The sequence below is a fragment of the Amphiprion ocellaris genome, chromosome 2, assembly GCF_022539595.1.
Source record: "Amphiprion ocellaris isolate individual 3 ecotype Okinawa chromosome 2, ASM2253959v1, whole genome shotgun sequence".
Taxonomy (NCBI): Eukaryota; Metazoa; Chordata; class Actinopteri; family Pomacentridae; genus Amphiprion; species Amphiprion ocellaris.
Window position 1 is genome coordinate 4,613,996 of NC_072767.1, and position 19,698 is coordinate 4,633,693.

At 39.7% G+C, this 19,698-nt stretch overlaps 1 protein-coding gene and 1 non-coding gene across 4 annotated transcripts in view; one reads left to right on the top strand and one right to left on the bottom strand.

Moving 5' to 3' along the window:
• cep350 (centrosomal protein 350) overlaps window positions 1–15,995 on the bottom strand; it is a 40,495-nt gene extending 24,500 nt beyond the window's left edge. For 2 of the 3 annotated variants that reach the window (XM_035955314.2, XM_035955313.2), the window contains exons 1-12: window positions 15,628–15,995; window positions 11,358–11,446; window positions 11,137–11,180; window positions 10,868–10,976; window positions 10,521–10,686; window positions 9,445–10,049; window positions 9,170–9,283; window positions 8,558–8,686; window positions 6,375–6,488; window positions 4,057–4,796; window positions 3,310–3,428; window positions 633–1,651 (exon numbers count right to left, since the gene is read on the bottom strand). In XM_035955314.2, the coding sequence (XP_035811207.2) occupies window positions 633–1,651; window positions 3,310–3,428; window positions 4,057–4,796; window positions 6,375–6,488; window positions 8,558–8,686; window positions 9,170–9,283; window positions 9,445–10,049; window positions 10,521–10,686; window positions 10,868–10,976; window positions 11,137–11,180; window positions 11,358–11,433 (3,235 nt within the window). In that variant the 5' untranslated portion in view covers window positions 11,434–11,446; window positions 15,628–15,995. The remainder of the gene's footprint in view (window positions 1–632; window positions 1,652–3,309; window positions 3,429–4,056; window positions 4,797–6,374; window positions 6,489–8,557; window positions 8,687–9,169; window positions 9,284–9,444; window positions 10,050–10,520; window positions 10,687–10,867; window positions 10,977–11,136; window positions 11,181–11,357; window positions 11,447–15,627) is intronic. The other variant, XM_023285853.3, reaches the window with a different exon arrangement.
• A 2,426-nt stretch (window positions 15,996–18,421) lies between these two features.
• Window positions 18,422–18,493, top strand: trnaa-ugc (transfer RNA alanine (anticodon UGC)). Its single transcript has one exon. It is a non-coding gene; the product is annotated as a tRNA-Ala (tRNA).
• Window positions 18,494–19,698: the final 1,205 nt, after the last annotated feature.

Genomic DNA, 19,698 nt, shown 5'->3' on the forward strand with positions numbered 1-19,698 from the left:
TAAGTAGACAAAGCTCAACGATATCTACTGTACACTATGATACAAAAAAACATTAGTGATTCTGCATATTACAGATATTTTACTACTTATATTCTGATATGGCTTCCATACACTTGTCTGCTCTTTGTAAACACAACCTGTTGTTCAGCTGCAAAGTCAAACAATGTTTTGGCACGTAGCTATTGGCCACAGATGAATCACTAATTGTGTCATGGTTGTGCTAAAGAGAGCAGATTTTTTGTTATCTACAGTATCTGGTTAGTGCAAAGGGTTTATTATTGGCAAAAATTTAAATTATAAATGTAGGAAAAAAATGATTTTGATGAAATACCACAATTGCAAGCTTAGATTGGTCAAGTTTTCTGACAAAATTGCATGTCATGGATGAGTAGCTCAACTATCGTTGAGTTTAAAATTTGGTGATTTCTGTTGTTTTTATTGTGTTCAGCTAGGGCAAATTGTGTAAATTTAAGAAAACACCCCTTTTATACAGACAGTCTAGGGGGGTTTTGGGGGTCAACTGTTCATAAATCCACAGTGAAGCTGTCAGACAAGACATTTTTGTCACATCACTGACAAAATGACAAATGACATAATTTCTGTAATGGACAGGTGCTCATGTGTGAACTCACCTTTACCATGGCCATCAATATTTTTTAAGAAGATGTTGATTACACTTAGTGGGCTTCCTTTGTTTAGCTCTTCAAAGATGGGTCTGCTGCTGTCGTGCTGTGGCGGGCTGAGGGCCGGGCACATCGCTGCCTCCCTCTGGAAGTCAAACAGCCGCGTGTAATTCTTTCTTTGCCATGCAGAGTAATCCACTGACTCCAGACGATCTGCTGATTTAGGTACACGAGAGTTGGAGGGGCGAGGAGGGCTAACCTCGTCCTCAGAAAAACTCCCTTCACTCAGCAGAGGACCCTCACTCAGGGAACTAGTATTTGAGTCGTGGAGATCTGTACGATTCTCCTCCTTGTCAGATTGCTTCCTTTGTGCTGCTTTATCCAATCTCTCTTCCTTCTCCAAGCCATTGACTAGCCTTATCCTTTCATGTGTGTAGCTGTTAAGAACAGGTCCTACTGCATCAGCAGATGTTGTATGTGGATTGGTGAAGCCCGCGTATGTATCGTTGTTTTCCTTCTGCTCCTTGAAGGCATGCAGGTTGCCCACACCAGGAAGAGCTGTGCCGTTGTATGAACTGTGACCTGTGTCACTCAAAATCCTCTGGATCTTCATAGTCATGTCATTGTTTTCTGTGGCTGTTTCTGCCCAGCATCCATCAGCAAGAGTAGAGGGCATAGGCGCCAAAACAGGATCTACATCCACTGAAGTTGCTGCACCATAGTTGACTCCCTCCCCTGCCAGCTTCCGTGCTTCGCTCTCTATACGTTTGGAGAGGGATGTAGCTGTGGCCTTGAGGGCTTCAATGCGGGACATTTTGGACCGCGACCTGCTGGAAGGTGCTGTGGCCGGACGCAGGGTGTGCTTGAGGTCACCAACAGCCATTGCCGTCTCCAGCCTTAAGAGCTGGGAGAAGAGATTCTCACCGACGGCCGCTCGTGCGCTGCTGCTGGCAACAGTTGTAGGTCGTACAGCTGGGGAGAGATGGTCTGGTTGAAGAAAAGAGGCGACTCCAACATCCAGATCATTCCTGGAAGAGTTAGTGAAAGAAAGAGCGGTTGAGTCAAAACAAGACCTAAGTGGTGCAAATAGCTTCCTTTGAAACTATGACAAAATAAAATATATAGGAATGCATTCATCACACTTGCTACTGAGGTAAGCAGACAAGCAAACTTCCATTTTGAATGCCCACATTATTCATAGACAAGATATACACAGTCATTGTGGATATTCAGTGTACTGTAAATGGATGTCAGACACATAAACAACTGAGTCTTGCACTGGACTGCACTTTACCACCCATCCTACTGCTCATTTGCACAAATTCTGTTTACATATAATATCTTTTGAGGATTTTTACTTGATTTGTATATAGAGTGCCTTTTTCTATCTTTATATCCATAGATGGGAGTCACCCATTGAAATCTCACTGTGTGAAAACACGACAAAAAAGATTCTTGTTTGATTTCTGATAAATGTATTGTAGTATGTCTCTTGTAGCTTTAGTTCTAACTCCATGTATTCATCAGCCTTATTTGTGACCGGTTAAGGTACAAAGCACAATAATTCTCTCTACTTTTGCAAAAATGCAGCAGTATTAAGCACATGAAGCACCTCAGTAGATACATGGTTACATCTCATGTTGCAAGGGATGATAATGGATAATCATTAATGGCTGCTAATAACTGAACCGATTAAAAAGAGATTCTGACAGGCACGAAGAACATGCATGTCAGAAAATGTTTATTACATTAGCTGTAGTACCTGGTTTCACCACCAGATGGAGAACTGTTCAATGCAATGGACGAGTGCAGCCACCTTAGGAGGTAGATGCTCAGACTACGGGCAGTTTCCTGTTGGAAAGCTCAGAGCATTGTGGGAGTTTAATTAGCAATGGGCCACCATGACAAAGTTTACTGTGGTGTTTCATGGCTGGTAGCGAGAACTCACACATTTCTAATGCGTCAAAGTCATTGAGGACTGCGGCTCTATAACAAAGTGGTGAATGAAACAAGTCACTTTTACATGACTATCATGTATCCGTGGTTGGATATGGCTCTATCAGCATGGTGACAACTACCCTGTGTACTTTGTGTTAATAATTAATAGATGGATTGATAATGCTGTGTTCAGTTTGGAAAATTATGTAAAATTTGCATCCCTACATGCTACATAATGTCCCTGGTTTTTGTCTTTTCTCACTCTTACCCTATTTCCTGTCTGCTTCTTCACTCTCCAATAAAGGAAAAAGAAAACCTTAACAAGAATTAAGTAACACAGTAATTAGTTGGAAAGAAAGATGATGATACATTTCATATCAAAATTGTTATACAATCTTGTCTTTATTTCCAGTCGATTATCTCTTACAGTCTACTGTGCAACTGAAATAGCAGCAGTGACAGTAAAAGTATCTGTTTTGGTTTGTTTTTGTACTAAAATGCAGAGCAAAAAAACGGCTTCAGGGGGCACTTAAAAGGGATGCTCATAAAAAGCCAAGCATCTGAGAACAAGCAGTTTCTTTGTTTCAGTCAGGTGATTTCCTAGTTTTTACCCAAACATAATTCTAACATGCAGGATGTCCTCTGCTGCTTATTTGTGTCAATGAATTTGAGCGTAGGGAACTTGCTGTTGTGGACTGCGAAAGAAGTGAATGCATTGGCTGGTGTTTATGTGTGTACATGTGTGTACCTAAACAACGGAGGAGGAGCCTGATCATTCAAAGATCTATCACTGCTCGAGGGGCTCTGTGGTGCCTCTAGTCTTTTGTTCTCTTTGTCCGACTCTCCTGAGGGCTGGTACATTGGTCTCTGTAGAAGAACGCAGTAAAAAAAAAAGAAGAAAGAAATGTGACTGACATGAGTCGTAACATTGTTCACACAAAAAGTGGGTAAACTGTTCAAGCAAAGGTATGAATAAACAACATAATATTTTTCTGGGTGATAAGAAGGGTTGTGACCATACACAGTAATCATGATTTGGTACGTATATTGGTTTTGAGATCATGATTGATAGAAATACAAAACATTAAACTGCTTCTTTACCCAAATTAAAACTGGCTGACTGAGCAGATTTTGGTTGTGTTGCAACTGACTGCAGTCTACTAAAAAATCAAAATTTACAAAAGCAAATCAGATTAAATATATGTTCAATTAATAAAAAAATAGAAACTAGATATCCATTAAAGTGCAGCATTTAGAAAACTAACTGTGCTTCTCCTTGACTGGAGATGTAATGCATGCGTTGTGGACAGCTGTGGCTTTATGAGCTATACACATAAAAAAGTTTTGCATGTTCAGTGGCCGCATTTGCTTGGAACACAATGTATGCCGAACTGAAAGGCTGGTATTAAAAATGCTCAGTACAAGTATGTGTTCTGTTACACCCCCAGTGATAAGGTTATTTTTAAAAGTACTATTTCAGCACTATTTACCATACCATTTGACTAGAAGGAGCAGGTCGTTGTGTCTGTGTGGCCTCCTCGCCCAGCTGGGCCTCCTCCAGCAGCAGCTTGCTGTACGTCTCCTGTAGTCGTTTTTGTACAGGGGCCACAGGGGCCTCACTGGGAAGAGCTGCAGTCTTAGCAGCTTCTCTTTGCTTCCTGTAAAGCTCCTGCAGTCTCTGGTTTCTCCTCTCTGCCTCCTCCCTCATCGCCCTCTTCTCCTCCGCCTGACGCTTCTTCCTCTCCTCCTGTTGCCGGGTGATGTACTGGCGAACCGTGTCTGCGTCGTAGTGCCGTTTCTTGCGCCCTGCTTCAGCCGTGTTGGAGGTTTCTGGTCGGTGTGTAGTTGGGCTGGCGCTGCGGCAGCCTCTCGAAGAGCTGCTTGCTGGCAGATTAGTTCCCCAAAAAGAGACCGGAGTCCTTGTTCGTGACCCTGAGCCCCCTCTGCCTCTCCTACCACTGCTGCCACCCCGGGACCTTTTCCTGGCCCTCTCCTCCTCCTTCTCAGCTGCTTTGCACACCAGCTGAAGGTCATCAAGAATCCCCTGGATGTCCGCTGACAGCAGGTCTGTGCTTACTCCCACAGGGGCCTTGTCCTGAGCTGCAGACGAGGGGAGGGTTGTGGCTGCGGGGGGACTTTTGGGATGCCCCTGAACTCCACTTCGAGGTCTTTCTGTGCTGTTTGGCCGAGATTGACTGCGCGATTCTGAACGTGGGTCTGAGTGGCGATGGGAAGCTAGCGGATCAACAAGAAAAGCAGGTTGTTATAGCTGGTAACTGGTAATAACAGAAACATACAAACACATACATACACAGAGCTCTTAACAGCCACAAAAAGACTTTAAGAGGTGATCCCTATTTAATCAGACGTACCTTTCTTTGTGTTTTTAACTATAAAACTGCTTTACTGCGTATCTATGATCAATATCTGCAATGAATAGTTTTGTCACAGCTTGAAAAACACCGGATGTTCCAACAAGTGACTGCAGTAGATTAAAAAAAAAAAAACTCCAAAGCTTAAGTATCAGACCCAAATGGAAAACACATAAAAATTAGGCTTTGGAGGGAGGTTTGCTATGGCAACTCTAATCTGGGCCAAACCAAAGATTCCCATGTAGTATCTAATCCAGACAGCTGTTTTGGAGCATGTCTATAGCAAGCCTTACTGACCTTTGCTGTTGGCAAAAAAAAAAAAAACAGATTCTCAATACATATTGATTCATTGTATTGCAAACAGTTTTAATATTCATTTTGCACACTATCAATACGCCGATACCAGCTGCACTTTCCTGCTCTCTCCTCTCTGACAGCAAATTCACGCCCACATAATCCTCACTCTTCAGTCTTAACTTCTTCTTGTCACTTTGTCAATCTCTCCAGTTCAAAAGAATCTTATAAGAATTTTATGAAACTGATTTGTTACCTGAAAATGCACATTGCTCTGCTTCTTTGTATTTATTTGCACTTTTGAACAAGGTTACCATCCCTAGAAGTTTTCACTAATGCAAAAATGTACCTTGTTGTCATGTTACAGCCTTTTAACATGATTTCTTTTGCATTTGATATCAATCTAGAATTGTATGTCCTCAGTGTTTTGCTGTGGTATCAAAAATGGCCTTGAACATCACTACTTTCAAGGTGGCAACACTACTGCATTTTTCCGTCCTACTCTGCCGCTCCCCACGCTGCACACACTTGGGGCAGCCTCTGGAAACCAGGCCATGTCTTATTGTGCATCCAACCAGAAAAGCCAGTCAATCTCTATTCCTTCCGGTCAGTGGTGCCCAGCGCAGACACAGCCAGCAGAGACAGGGGGAGGTCATAGACAGTGAGTGTGTACGAGAGAGTGCGACGGAGCAGCCATGAACTATTTATTTATTGATATTTCTTTGGCTGGCTCTGTTGTCGTGTGTGCGAAAGCCCTACAACAAACTATGGTTGATTCATCTTACAGTATCTTCTAATTACACTGATTAAAGGTTGGTAAAGGTTGATGGCAACAGAAAAAAACTAATTTACATAAGACGAGGACACAAAATGTTTCAAAGGAGTAGGGTTAGACTCAAAAATCAAGGATAAAAACCTATCTTACACTTCAGTGATGAAGTCTTATCCTATATGCTACTGAATGTGGATCATTTTTGACATCAAGCCGACACATTCTGAGTGACTCCTCAAAGTCTCACAGTTTGCTAAACACTCTTCCTGTCTGCATTATTTTTTTTAAAAACACTTCTATATACACATTTAATGACAGTGGATGGGGTGTAAGGGCTTGTACAGAAGGGTAACAGCTTATGTTCCTGAGCCTCACCTGTTCGGCTGTCAGCTGGATAGGGACCATCCTCCTCCCTGGGCAGCTTAGGACCAGGACCCAGAACCATCTTTACAAGCTTCTGTCCCTCCCGCCACGATGCAGGGCTAATTACTGCAAAGAAACAAAGTTTAGAGCTCAGATGCTGCAACTGAAAAGCACTGCGGGTCAATATGTTACTCTTGACCTCATGAAACATGACTGCACGTGCTACCATCTATGCAGACATGCCACTGCAAAAATAGACTCATTTACATACGTAAACACAAACCCAACAGAGACAATGGAAGGCATACAGCAATGCTATATCTCAGGCACAATGCATCACTTTAGTAGGGTTGAAATGTTCACCAAAAGACCTTTAACAAAGCACAGGGTATATTGCCAATTTTTGCAGTTTAAGAGAATCTATGCGTCCTTTCCCTTAGTAACTACCAGCAGACTACTACGTTTTATTTTACACAGCTGTTCTGCTGTTTTCCCATTACAATGACTCAACAGCTTCTTCTGGAATAATCTCTAGAGCACTTTTCACAACCACTGCATGCTTGTGAAGAGCAGTTCCTGGTAATGAAGCTTTACGTACATCAAATAACCAAGCAGCTGTTTGTCCCGGGTGGACGAGCCAACTGAACCTGGCCACAGATTTCAGAGGGTTATTTATAGCGCTGTGCCAACATGAAATAGAGACCAGAGCCAGAGTTGAGAGACAACACTTCCAACTTCTGTGTTTCTTCCAAAAGAGAAGTTGGATGAAACACAAGAAGACACCCGGCACAGAGTGTTTGAGAGCACGAGTACAGGAGAGAGATCCTTTACAGTCAGCTGTCAGGGTGTCCGGAATAAATCTTTTCCATATCATTTTTTGGCTTAGATAAAAGACGCATGTGACACAGGTTTTTAGCTACAATCCAAGTTTGTTGTGTGACTAGCAGGATGCCCAGCCTATATTAATAGTTGACAAATACATTCCGTACATTAGACCACTTAAAATGAAGAACCATAATTTCTACAGGATCCCAACAAGGGCATAAGAATCTACAATAAAGTGACAAATAATGAAGAGCAATACATGTTGTTTTAGGTGAGCTGAATCATTTTGCTGTTCCACATGTCACTCTGACTACATTTTAATTGCACAAAGAGTCCTCCCTTCCCAAGTCTTGAAGTCTTGCTGCTCTCACATTCTTATTTCAATACTTCACCTCATCAAACATGAGCAGACTTTGGAAAGGTAATTGAAAATAGAAACTCTGTTATCAGAAAACCAGCCCACACACTGTAAAACATTTCCTTATGATCATCAAGCACTATTTGGGTCAGACTGACTTTGAAAAGTTTCTTACACTGTCTCCCTTCATGGTACAGGGCAGCAATCATGATTAAATATGTGTTTTTGGGTGCATCTGTTTGCCTTTTTATCTCAGCTGTCAGAGTTGTGGTGTGACCAGTTTCCAGCAGAGTGTGGGGACGATTTTCTGAGTGGGCGTCTGTATGCTACTTGTTGGTCACAAACTGCATGTCACACATACTGGTCATTTCTTCAGGGATTACAGTCTTAGCACGCACAGCAGTCAGCAATGTTTCTGGTTCATGCGCTGGAACACACACAGGCCTGGTCTGGGACGACTAAGTAGATGGAAAGTACAAGCCAAATGCTGTCGTCTGAACTGGCTTTGGCAGGCTGTTTGAAAGTAATGAAATTAACTCATTTGGATTCCAATGAAAGAATTTATATTCGGATTATCTAACAATTAGCTTGCATGTAAACAAAGTTAGCACTTTATGTGACTGTATCGCACAGATTGTGTGTCTAACAACCAGAAGACTAAGATATAATAGCAACCAAATCATTACTGAACTGACACGAGCGAAAGCATGTGAGCTGGGTAAAGTAAAAACAAAACCTCAGGAGAAGTAAACACAGGAATGACGGTAGATAAGAAATACCAAATACGGATGACTTGAAAGACGGCAGACATCAGATTAGCAGAGCCAGCTCAGAGGAAAGTTCTGACTAAAGAGGTGGTTCAACATTTGAAGCTTTTGGTTTTGCAGCATGTGCGCTGACCCATAACAAAATCCTGCCAGACTGTTCCACATGCTTAGCTTTCCTACTGTCACTAATTAAAAATAGATCAGAGGGTGGGTTGGCCCCGACACATAAAAGAGGATTATTATACCTGTTTTTGCATTTAGGTCAAAAGCAGGGGCGGCTCTGTGGACCTTCCTGACTGGTTTGGGAGGCCTCCTCTCTTTGGACCGGTCTGCTCTGTGTTCCTTCTGCTGCTGATGCTGGGATCTGGTGCTCTCTGATCACAGAAGACATTTTCAGAGGATAAGCCACACAGTGAAACAGACCGACTACAGCATAGTTTTTTAATTAAATGTCTCAAACGTTTGGACCAAATAAATCTTGTTGCAAACACAATGTACGCTTCTGACTGATCAATACAACCCAGTATCTCATATATAGAATTTATTTGAGTGCCCATCCTAAATGGATTTCTCCAGTCCAACTGGAAACTGCTTGCAGATGGAGGTCAAAATGACATACATCATAGCAATCAATAGTTTGTTGATTTTATGCAGTTTTTCCAGGCATACTCGATCCAATATAGTCCTATAAGCTGGAAAAAAGCCCAGGAACATACTGCTACATATTGCCATTTTCTACACAGCACCAGTTCTGTTCAGGTTTTAAAAAAATCTAAATCAAATCTGTGACATCACAGCCTGCAAATATAACACACAAAAAACGAGAGCAATGAAAACAGTTCGTGTGTGAGGTTTACCAGCGAACTGTCGTGACAGGTCTTTGTATATTTCTCTGCTGAGGTTATGAAACTCCTCCTCCTTCCAAACTTTCCCATCAGGAGTCCGGATCTTTGTCTCAGTACTGTTGAAACCTGAGAATAAAGGGGAAGGAGGGAGCGTGTAAGTAGCAGCAACCTGATTCTTGCTCAAATCTGAATCTCCAAAGCTTCAAGCTGTAATTACACATAACATTTCAAATAAGGTGAAAGAAGAGAGAAAGTTTAAAGGGGCAAAAACCTGACAGTCAAGGTACCTTTGTATACAGGCGCAGGCGGAGCAGCTGCTACTTTGCGTATTTTGGCTGTGGGCATGTTGCTTGTAGCAGCACTGTTACTCTCCACAGTTACCATCGTGGGCTGTTCCACAGAACCCAGCAGCTTCTCTCTTTCTGCAGCCTCCTCCAGATGTTGTCTCTGCCTCCGAATGCGCTCTTTGAGCTTCTCCAGCTTATTGTCGGGCTGATGTCGCCTCAGGTTCTCCAGTCGCTGGGAAGCTGACCCAGGGCTGGTGGAGGGAGTGCTGTCCCCTCGCCGTACAGATCCTGGAGTGGGAGCCACGTACGGGCTTGACTCTTGACTATCCATGCCAAGTTGTGCTTTGGGAGCGTTTTGCTCAGTCCTCAAAGTTTCCAGGGCTAGCTGGTCATTGAGGTAGCGCACCTCAGTGCTCTCCAGAGCTGAGGAGTGTGTGCTGTCCAGGTCCCTGTCTGTCTGTCTGTCCCTGGTGTCTCTATGGTAAACCAGCTGGCTGGGCAGAGGATCTGAGGGAGGCGGAGAGGATGGGTGCGAAGACCCTGGCACCCACTGCAGACTGTAGGCCTCCAGCTGAGAGGAGGGATGTGGTGGAGGGGTGGCCTCTCTGAACATGAACCAGATTACATGGGATCAAGAAGAGGATCAAGATTTATTCTTAATTTACTGCTCACTGAGTTTACAGAACAACACACTAACTGAACACCACAGTCTATATAAGTAGGGAGGAATGCAATCACTCAAAATGTTCAGTGATGGAAACTATTGAAAATATATGACAGTCGTGACAAGGAGATTTGTAAAGAATTTTGGATAATGCAAATCTTACATTATCCTGACAGAGAGAACCACAGAATAAGATTAGATATGGTTCTCTAAAGTACAACAACATCCATCAGCTCATCTATAAGAATATCATTACCCATTGAGTACATTTACGTTTGATAACCATAAACTAAATATATTCTGACATTACATCTCACCCAGCACACATATCCTCACATCCCAGTTTAGCAATGCACCCAGAGAGAAGTATCTAAGGTTGTTTCATGAATGTGTTTCAGTTCATTACATCTACCTGTATGAGGCCAGCGGTTCCCTGAACTCCACACTGTTGCTCCTGCAGACATTGCTGTCCTGAGTTGTGTTCCTCAAAGGGCTGCGTGAGCTACTCTTCTCTGGACTCTGGTGACTTCCACTCCAGGACTTTGAAGATCCTCCACGGTCATGAACTTGTTGTCCATCTGTGATATAGACAGTAATTTTAGAATCTCATTTCAAAAGTGTCAAATATGTATTGAGGGAATTCAACAAGTTCCAGACATTACACAACACTAAAATGTAAGAAAACACAAAAATAACATAACTTTATCGGTCAAAATGTAATTTGCACAGAATTGTTCTTGACATTTTGGTAAAACTCACCCCTGCAGCGAACCCCCCTGGAAGATTTCTTCTTCTGCGAGCTAATGACAGAGTCCAGGAGAACCCCTGTTCCTGGAGTTGCCTCTATACGGTTTTCTATGTGCCGCAGCTGCAAAGAAGGAAATGAAATGTCAGAATCCTTGGATTTTGTCCAGATACAGCACAGATTATATCAGCACTTTGACAAAATGGAACTAATTTATGAAAAGCTGATAAAAACAAGAAAAAACACTCAAAGTCACTCAGAAATCTGTTACAGGTGTACTTACAGCTGCTTTGCCCTGAGCCAAACTTTTCCATGCAAATGTCAGCTCTGACAAAGAAAAGAGAACAAAAATCAATGATTCAGATTCAAATGTGACAGAGATTCCTTTGCAAAGTACACATCCTAGATGATATGTTTAGATTACGAATTTTAAGAATGAAACTGAGGGAGTACGTTAAGAATAATTTGAGAATAAACACTGAAAACTGCAAATGTTCTCCACACCTGTGTCAATATTGTGATCGGTAAGCTGTTGAGCAGAGCTTTTAAGAGAAACCTCAGTCCTCCTGCTGCTCCTCATCTCTCCCGTTCACCTGCAATCAAAGCAGATGAAGGCAAATAATGAAAACAAACACTAAAAAATTGACAACTGTGATATACTGTAAATGAGATCAACAATAAAAGTCATCAAAAGACTATAATCTCATCATATCAATCAGACGCATGCAACCAAAAATGCTGAAGTGAAGCCAAAACAAGGAATGAAACAAGAAACACAAACGCAACAAGTCAGTTCAGAGGAGGCAATTACTGACAGAAACAAGCCGTAAAAACAGATGGTGAACTGCAGTCCATGCTCGCCATCTTAACAATTTAAAATGTACAGTAAATACAATGGAGTGTGTGGCCTAGTTAGTTCCTGCTGTGACACATGTAGCTTATATCCAGGCTTGGTGGCAGCAGATTAATGTCACCCTGACATTTAAAACAGGTTCTACAAGAGCACATTCTTCAAAGAGAAACAGACGTCAAACATCAGCAATGTGATGTTTACCTAAAACACCTGTAATGCTTAAGTCATGTACCTGGTCCTGTCTGGGCACCGCTCTCACCAAGTCAACAACACAATTATATAACTCTTTCCTCGTGAACAGGGAACTCTCTTCCCGACACAATGGTAATAATTCACTGAGAACTTTGCCATTTTAATTAGTTTATTAAAACATGGATCTGTAGGCCATTCTAGACTAGTTAGTTAGATCATTGTGGCTGTTCTTTGCTCATGTTTAACACCCTTTGAGCTATAACGAGTTCTTTACAAGTCATAGCTTTTACTCATAACAATCACATGATGCAGTCCTGAGGGCGAGAGAGCAAACAGGCAGGAAACTAAATTCATTCTCTTTCTATTTAGCAGCACTCAGCCTTAAAACACAATGACACCAAAGAACTTCCTCAAAGGGGAGCATTTAGATGTGCTTTCATTTCTCTTTATAAAATAATACTGTGCAGTCCTCCCCTTACTATGTGAAGTGTCCTGAGGTGACTTATGTTGTGAGTGGATGCTAAACAAATAAAAATGAATTGAACTGAATGCAGCCATATGACTGATTATACATTGTAAGCAAAAGTGCAGACAGAATGAAATAAAAAATGCTTCCTAATCCAGACATCAGAAAGGGATCTGTGTCCTTTCTGTTGTGTCAGAGCAGCTAAAATGACATGAAGTTAAACTGGATTTAAAATTAGCAAATCCACACAAGGACTGTTTTCAGGTTGTAACTTTGACTATGAAGATAAGCTGACATTAGCTACTTGTGGCAAACATTGTGAAAGGAAAACTGCACGTCAGCATTACACAAAACACTTCTCTGTTAGCAGCTTAGTTATCCACCATAACTAGCTGATCACTTAATCGCAAAACAGCCTACAGATGGCAAGTTTGAAACGCAATTTCTCCTCTGTACATTAGATCAGTGTTGTGCAAAAAAGTAGTATTCTGCCAAAAACTGATTATCATCAGTTTTCTGCATTATTTTAAAGACATTTGCTACTACTATAGACACAAAGTTCAGTGTATTTGCACATTATGACTGCTTTATCCAGGTCAAAGCAGCTAGACACATGCAGAAACTGGTCAATACAGTACAACAAGGTGCAGACAATCAGTTTTTTGCACACCACCAGTCCTATATTGCCGTATCAGTGAAGCCACCCAATTCAAGCATTCAATGCTCATAAAGCTGGCAAACAAAAGTATACAAAATTTCTGAACCCATCGAAAGGGTGGGTAACACTTCAGCAACACATCACTAGGTGTTGTGTTGTATCTACTCTCAGATGTACGTCGCTAAATGAAAATGGAGAATAGTAGAATTGTAGAGAAGAAAAGATGATGAGGAAATTAAGTGATGAAAAACACAAATTTCCTGAAATTAAATGCAAAGTGTGCGAAATCAAGCATGCTGAGCACCTTCTTCACTGCTAACTGACTAAAGAGCTGCTCAGCGCTAGCGGCTCTGTGCTGCCCCTTCAGGCAACATTATGTACTTGCACCAGACGAGACTACAGTTTCCGAACCGCAATTCCACGCTGCTAGTTTTTCACAACAGCTCCAAATTTGATGGTTTATTCCACCCAAAATATGACATTGTCCTAGTAATTGTAGTTATAAAGGTTCCAACGAGATAACTCTATCTGGAATGCAGAAGACATTTCTAACTCCTGTGGTCTCAGCAAAGCAAAGAAGATCCTGTCTGAAATCTCATACCCTGGCTGGGGTCTCTTCAACAGAAACACTGCCTGCCGGACAGACCAGCTGAAAAATAGTTATTATCCGCAGGCAATTAGGCTTTTAAACTCAAAGGAGTAACCCCCACGGATACTTCTGGACAATTTTTCTCTTGGTCAAACATGGGACAGTGCAACAAGAGATGCACATGCAGACTTTTATTGTTCTATTTATTACTTCTCTTATGTTGTGCAAACTGCATATTTGTATTTTTTAAGTGCACTACGGGGAGATATTCCCACCAATTTCATTGCACAAGTTTTGTGTACAATAACAATAAAGACTAGTCTATTCTATTTTAGTTTAATTTAATTAAATTTTTAAAAAAAAAGTAATTACAAGAATATTTCTAAACTGGGTCCAAAAAATGAGAAACGGAAGCGGTAGTAGATGGATTTTTTTGCCTGTAGACACAGACAAGCTCTTTTCACATAGTCACAGAGTTAACTGGCTGCTAGCTGTAGTGTCATATTGAGCATACAGACTGAAGAGTGGTATTGAAAAGCAACACAGTTGTTCCCCAAATGTTAACTACGCTATTAAAGTTATGGTAAAATGTAAATATCCTCAATAAAAGCCCTCGTGTGATATTGTAGTTATATTTTGAAGTTTATCTGTTACAATCATGTTATGAGGCCGACAGTTACTACTGCAGTTTTCCAGAGTTGAGTGAAAAAAAAAAACATACTGTATCTGAGAAGGTAGGGCATTTTGGCAAAACTGCAGCAATCCTGTTGTAGTACTTGAACATTCAGTACAGTAGTTTTAATTATACATCATTATTCTACAACAGAAGTATAGTGTATCCTTTTTTAAAATCTATGTACATTTTTGTAGCATTTTGTATTGACTTTCCATTTACAAATACCATATGCTGTGGCCTTTGTGATCTATATATATGCAAAATAACAAACAAAAACAACCTCCCACCACACCAACAAATAAATACACTTGATTCTCAATCTGATTTTTGTCCATATTGTCCTGAAATTTGTTGTTTAGTTGTATTTTAAAGAAGCCAATTCTTAGCTATTCACGTAGAAAACTAGAAAAAAAGAGTTTAAAAATGCAGTTCTGCAACTACAGCCTCCTTTACTGCAGACACATGCTAGTCTTTATGGGTGGACACTGGACTACACAACGCTCATGTGGGGACAGTGACTGTTGCAATATAACTTCAGACCACGAGTGTCACTACTGTGCAAATGGCTGCTTAACAGCACCACAGCAGCAGGGCGAGGAGGAAATAATGGGCCATCTTTGACTTTACATGGGTTCTATTGACTTTATCGTAAATCTCCCTCACTCAGCAGTAATAAGCTGCATTTTCTATCATTTTAGATCCACCTGGCGTCACATTTATTCCCCCGGATAGGTCAGCGACAAGTTTCCCTCACATCCAGTGACTTTATATTGCTAGAATTACTTAGTAAAAGACAGAAATCCAGAGTTAGATGGGTTCCCTCTGACATTCCAAGAGATATTAGACCGCTAGCAGTAGTCGGTGTTAACGACACTATTGCTATTACTGAATATGTTGAGCCTTACACTGCCAAACAGAAAGTAATTGCCACCTAAATCTCCCCGTCAAAGTCGTTAAAATACCTTCGTGAAGAATAACTAATAAAACCAGCTTCCAGGAATTACTCGCTGCTGCAACGGGAGAACAGAATCCATCGTTAATCTACTTTCGGGTGTGAACGAACTACCGGTGTAATACTATTTCATTCAATTTAATTACAACTAAACCAGCTTTAACTTTCAGCAGCTTTGCTAGCTTTTTATAATACACCGATGGTACGTTCAAACGTTATTTGTACAGCCCACTGTAGCATCTGACTTTAAGATGACTTATTTCGGAGTATCTTCGGTCCAGAAAATAGACGGAGCCGCCAACTCGAGAGAGTTGAAATTAATGCTAGCTGAGGGGGAAATCATGAATTAACTCAGCCCAACAACACTCTAAAGAGATGCAACGTGTACCTTTAGGGAAACAATCCGGCGTCTCTAGATGTCCACATTCACGCCGACGTCCTCATGATGAGAAAATCCGAACTTCTCTGGACTTCTGCTTCACTTTCGTTCAGCTGTCTGTTTGCTAGCCTCACCGCTAGCCAGCTAACGTTAGCTAGCGGCGGTGCCAACAACTAGCTAGCAACTTTTTCTAGCGACGTGCAGACATTGTCCCAGCGTCTGTCCAGACAACCGCATCTCCAGGTGAAGGTTTAGCTGCAAGATTCCCGAAAAGAAACGTCGCCACCCGCCTCTGAGGTCGCCTTTCCCGGGTTACTATGTTGATGTTTCTCATCGGTGAAACGAGAGTATCCAAGACGGGGAGGTAGCTGACACCGAAATGTCGCGAGAGTTGGACCCCCACGTCAAACGTTCGAAAAGCCCCACCTCCTAAAACACACAAGAAGAGCGTGAAGAAATATTTTTATTCTTAATAAATATACATTTGTAAAAATAATATTATTATTGTAGGGCCTTGAACTTAATATTTAATGCAATCAAACAATTCGTGCAATTAAAAAATATTGTAGCCCCGATATGTAATTGGTCAAATCAATTTGTGAAATAAAGAACATACATTTTTTAAAAACATTGATATTTAATAGTCAGGTAAATTTGTTATTTCTATTTCCAATATTCAAATATATTTTATGCCTAATATTTAAATGAGTTTGATCAACATGCAGAATTAATAATCTTATAGCATTTTAACCCTAGTATTTAATTTAGTTGTATGTATTTGTATTTTATAGAATATTGTAGTTTTTTTTTCACCTTAATAATTAAATGTGTGTGTGTGTGTGTGTGTGTGTGTGTGTGTGTGTGTGTGTGTGTGTGTGTGTGTGTGTGTGTGTGTGTGTGTGTGTGAGAGACAATGTTGCAGGGTCTTAATCTAATTTTTTCTTAAAATTTTGTCTGGTAAATTTAAGACAACATAAGATAAGGTAGAACTTTACTAACCCTAAAGAATAGAACAAATAAATAGCATTATGTACAATATTTTTGGAGTTAAATTCATATAATTAATAATACTGTAGCATCTTAACATTAATATTTAACTTAGTCAGGTAAACTTGTATAATGCAATATAATGTAGAATTTTTAACTTTAACTTTATTATTTTAATTTGTTAGGTAAATTCATGATGTTATAACAACAATAATAACAACAATAATACTTAATTTAGCAGAGTCAGGAACTGAACAGAGAAAGACAGGAAATGATAATCAGACACACCATCATTAACCCTCCTGTTGTCCTCATTTACAGGCACCAAAAAATATTGTTTCCTTGTCTGAAAAAAATCCAAAAATTCTGCAAAAGAAAAAAAAAATCCCCAAATGTCAGAAAATTTGCAAAACCTTAAGGAAGAAAATTCCAGTAATTCCTTAAAAGTTTCCCTTCAACGTTGTATTTTAAAAAATCCCCCAAATTTGGCAAGAAAATTCTTGTAAATATTTTCCAAAAATGAGTAAAAATCTTCAAAAAAAAAAAAAATCCTAAAAATATATCCCACATTTTCAAACTTTGAAACGGGTGAATTTGACCCGCAGGACGACATGAAGGTTAAGAAAGCAAAAACAAAGGAAAAAGGTTTTTAAAAATGCATACTAAAGGGATTACTAATGTTAAAATTGAACTTTACTGAGGATTTCTTGCCTCTAAAACAATAAAAGAGTCTCTCGGGGAGCCTTATCCTCTGTTAAATGGACATTTAGTACATGTCAGTCGACTTCTGTTTTACAGTGAACAGGTTTGTTTCCAAACACACTGAATGACCTGAAATGCTTGAAGCAAAACTGTTTCTGATGATACAAGACAAACTAAGTGGCCACTAAAAGTAATTTTAACGGCAATTTTCAGCAGTTCACTGAAAGGAGACTTGCAAAAACACATCAGCCAGCCTTTTTTATTGTATTTGTGTTGATTCATACATTTGCAGAAGTTGGCACAGGTTGCTTCAATACAACTTATGTGCGTTTACTGCCCCCCTGTGGTCTGAGTGGACATCACATCAGAAAACATACAAATAGAAATAAAGTTTATTATGTAGCAGAGTTTAAAACTTTAATTGACCAAAGAGCTGTATGTGTTGTAAGACATGCAGCAACGAAATATGTGCATAAAACATGACAGCATAAAGACTGTAAAACTAATTAAAAATACATAAAATGCTATAAAAGTAAGAACATACAGTCTTTACAGCTATCTCAAAAAGATATTCAAGTACTTTACTCAGGAATAAACCAGAGAAAGGTGGGAATGATAAGCAGAGGCACCATAACAAAACAGTAAATTCAATTTCTTGTGTCTAAAACAATATAAGAGTCTCTCAGGGAACGTTACCGTCTGAGAAAGCTGTATATGGAGCGTCTTAATCCACTCCTGTAGTGGAGCGAACACACATTTGTTTCCAACCGCATTCAATAGCCTGAAATCACTTCAGTAAAACTGTTTCAAAAGCTGCCAGACAAACTAAATAGTCATTTACAACAGCCGTTTTGAGCCGTTAACTGAGAGGAGATTTGCAACAGCTCATCAAACATCCTGTTTTGTTGTATTCATGTTGATTCACTCATTTGCTGAGGTTTGACAATAGATGTAGGAAAGGGGCAGGGACTCACTTTAAATGAGAAAGATACCAGAAGAAAAAACTTTCAAAAAATCAGAATGCTTACTAAAGTGTTTGTTGTGATTCTGCTTATGTTTAAAATCACAGACAAAATACTCAGGGAAGAATGCTATAGTTTTACAGGTAGTCAAAGGGGATGTAGCTCAGTGGTAGAGCGCTTGCTTTGCATGTATGAGGTCCTGGGTTCAATCCCCAGCATCTCCACAGTTTATATTACATGCTGCTCTGCACAGAGACTGAAAACACTCAGCAGAAGATATTAACCCTCATGTCGTCCTGCGGGTCAAAATTGACCCGTTTTAAAGTTTGAAAATGTGGGAAAAAAAATGTATATTTTCCACAGTGAAACTTCTGATGTCCACATTTTCAACATTTTTGGGAAATCTTTCAACACTTTTGGTGGAAAAAAAGAAATGTTAAAAATGTTTCTTAAGAACATTCACAAAAAAATCAACTAAAAACCAGCGAAGTTCGCTGGTTTTTAGTTGATTTTTTTGTGGATGTTCTTATAGAAAATATTAGAAGTTTTACTGATATATATGTAATCACTTTAGATATTTGTAGGATTTTTTGGAAGATTTTTACTCATTTTTTGAAAATATTTACAATAATTTTCTTGACAAATTTGGGGGATTTTTAAAAAAAAATAAACTTTGAATGGAAAGTTTTAAGGAATTATTGGAATTTTCTTCCTGAAGGTTTTGCAAATTTTCAGAAATTTGGGGAATTTTTTTTACTGAATTTCTGGATTTTTTTCAGACAAGGAAACCATATTTTTTGTTATCCGTAAATGAAGACAGCAGGAGGGTTAAACGTTGAATGTCAAGGCTTGTATTTGCAGAAATGTCTCAGGACTGTGTGGCACTGCAGTCTGGTTTATAAAGAATTTACTTTGGGATTATTACATCTTATTTTATTCATTGCTGAATTATACAGTTTTTCTTCTTTTTTGTGGTGAATGATGAATAATGTTGTCTTTACTGACATCAGTCCTAAAGATCTGAAATCTCAAATGCCAAATACTTACTCATCACAGGGCCTAAAGACTAATTTACTGGTTTTGCAATAAGAGAAAACAGGTTTAATGAGTCACAAATTGCAAAGTCAAGGTTTCCACTGAGTGATCAGAGTATTGAAGACGTGGAAAAATCCTTATGAAAAAATATTTTGCTGATTCCAAAATCAATATTTTTGAAATAGTGTATTTCCTACCTTCCTTTCCATTTATCTGCAATTTTTTAGAAGCAAATTTAACAGATATTTCTTTTTAACTTAATATATCAAATGGTTACTATCTATAGTATTTTTAGAATTTTTATTAAAATTAATCTATTAGCATATATATTTATTTATATATGTTTATTTAATAGGGACAGAACAAGAAGCATTGTTACAATAACCAATGCCAC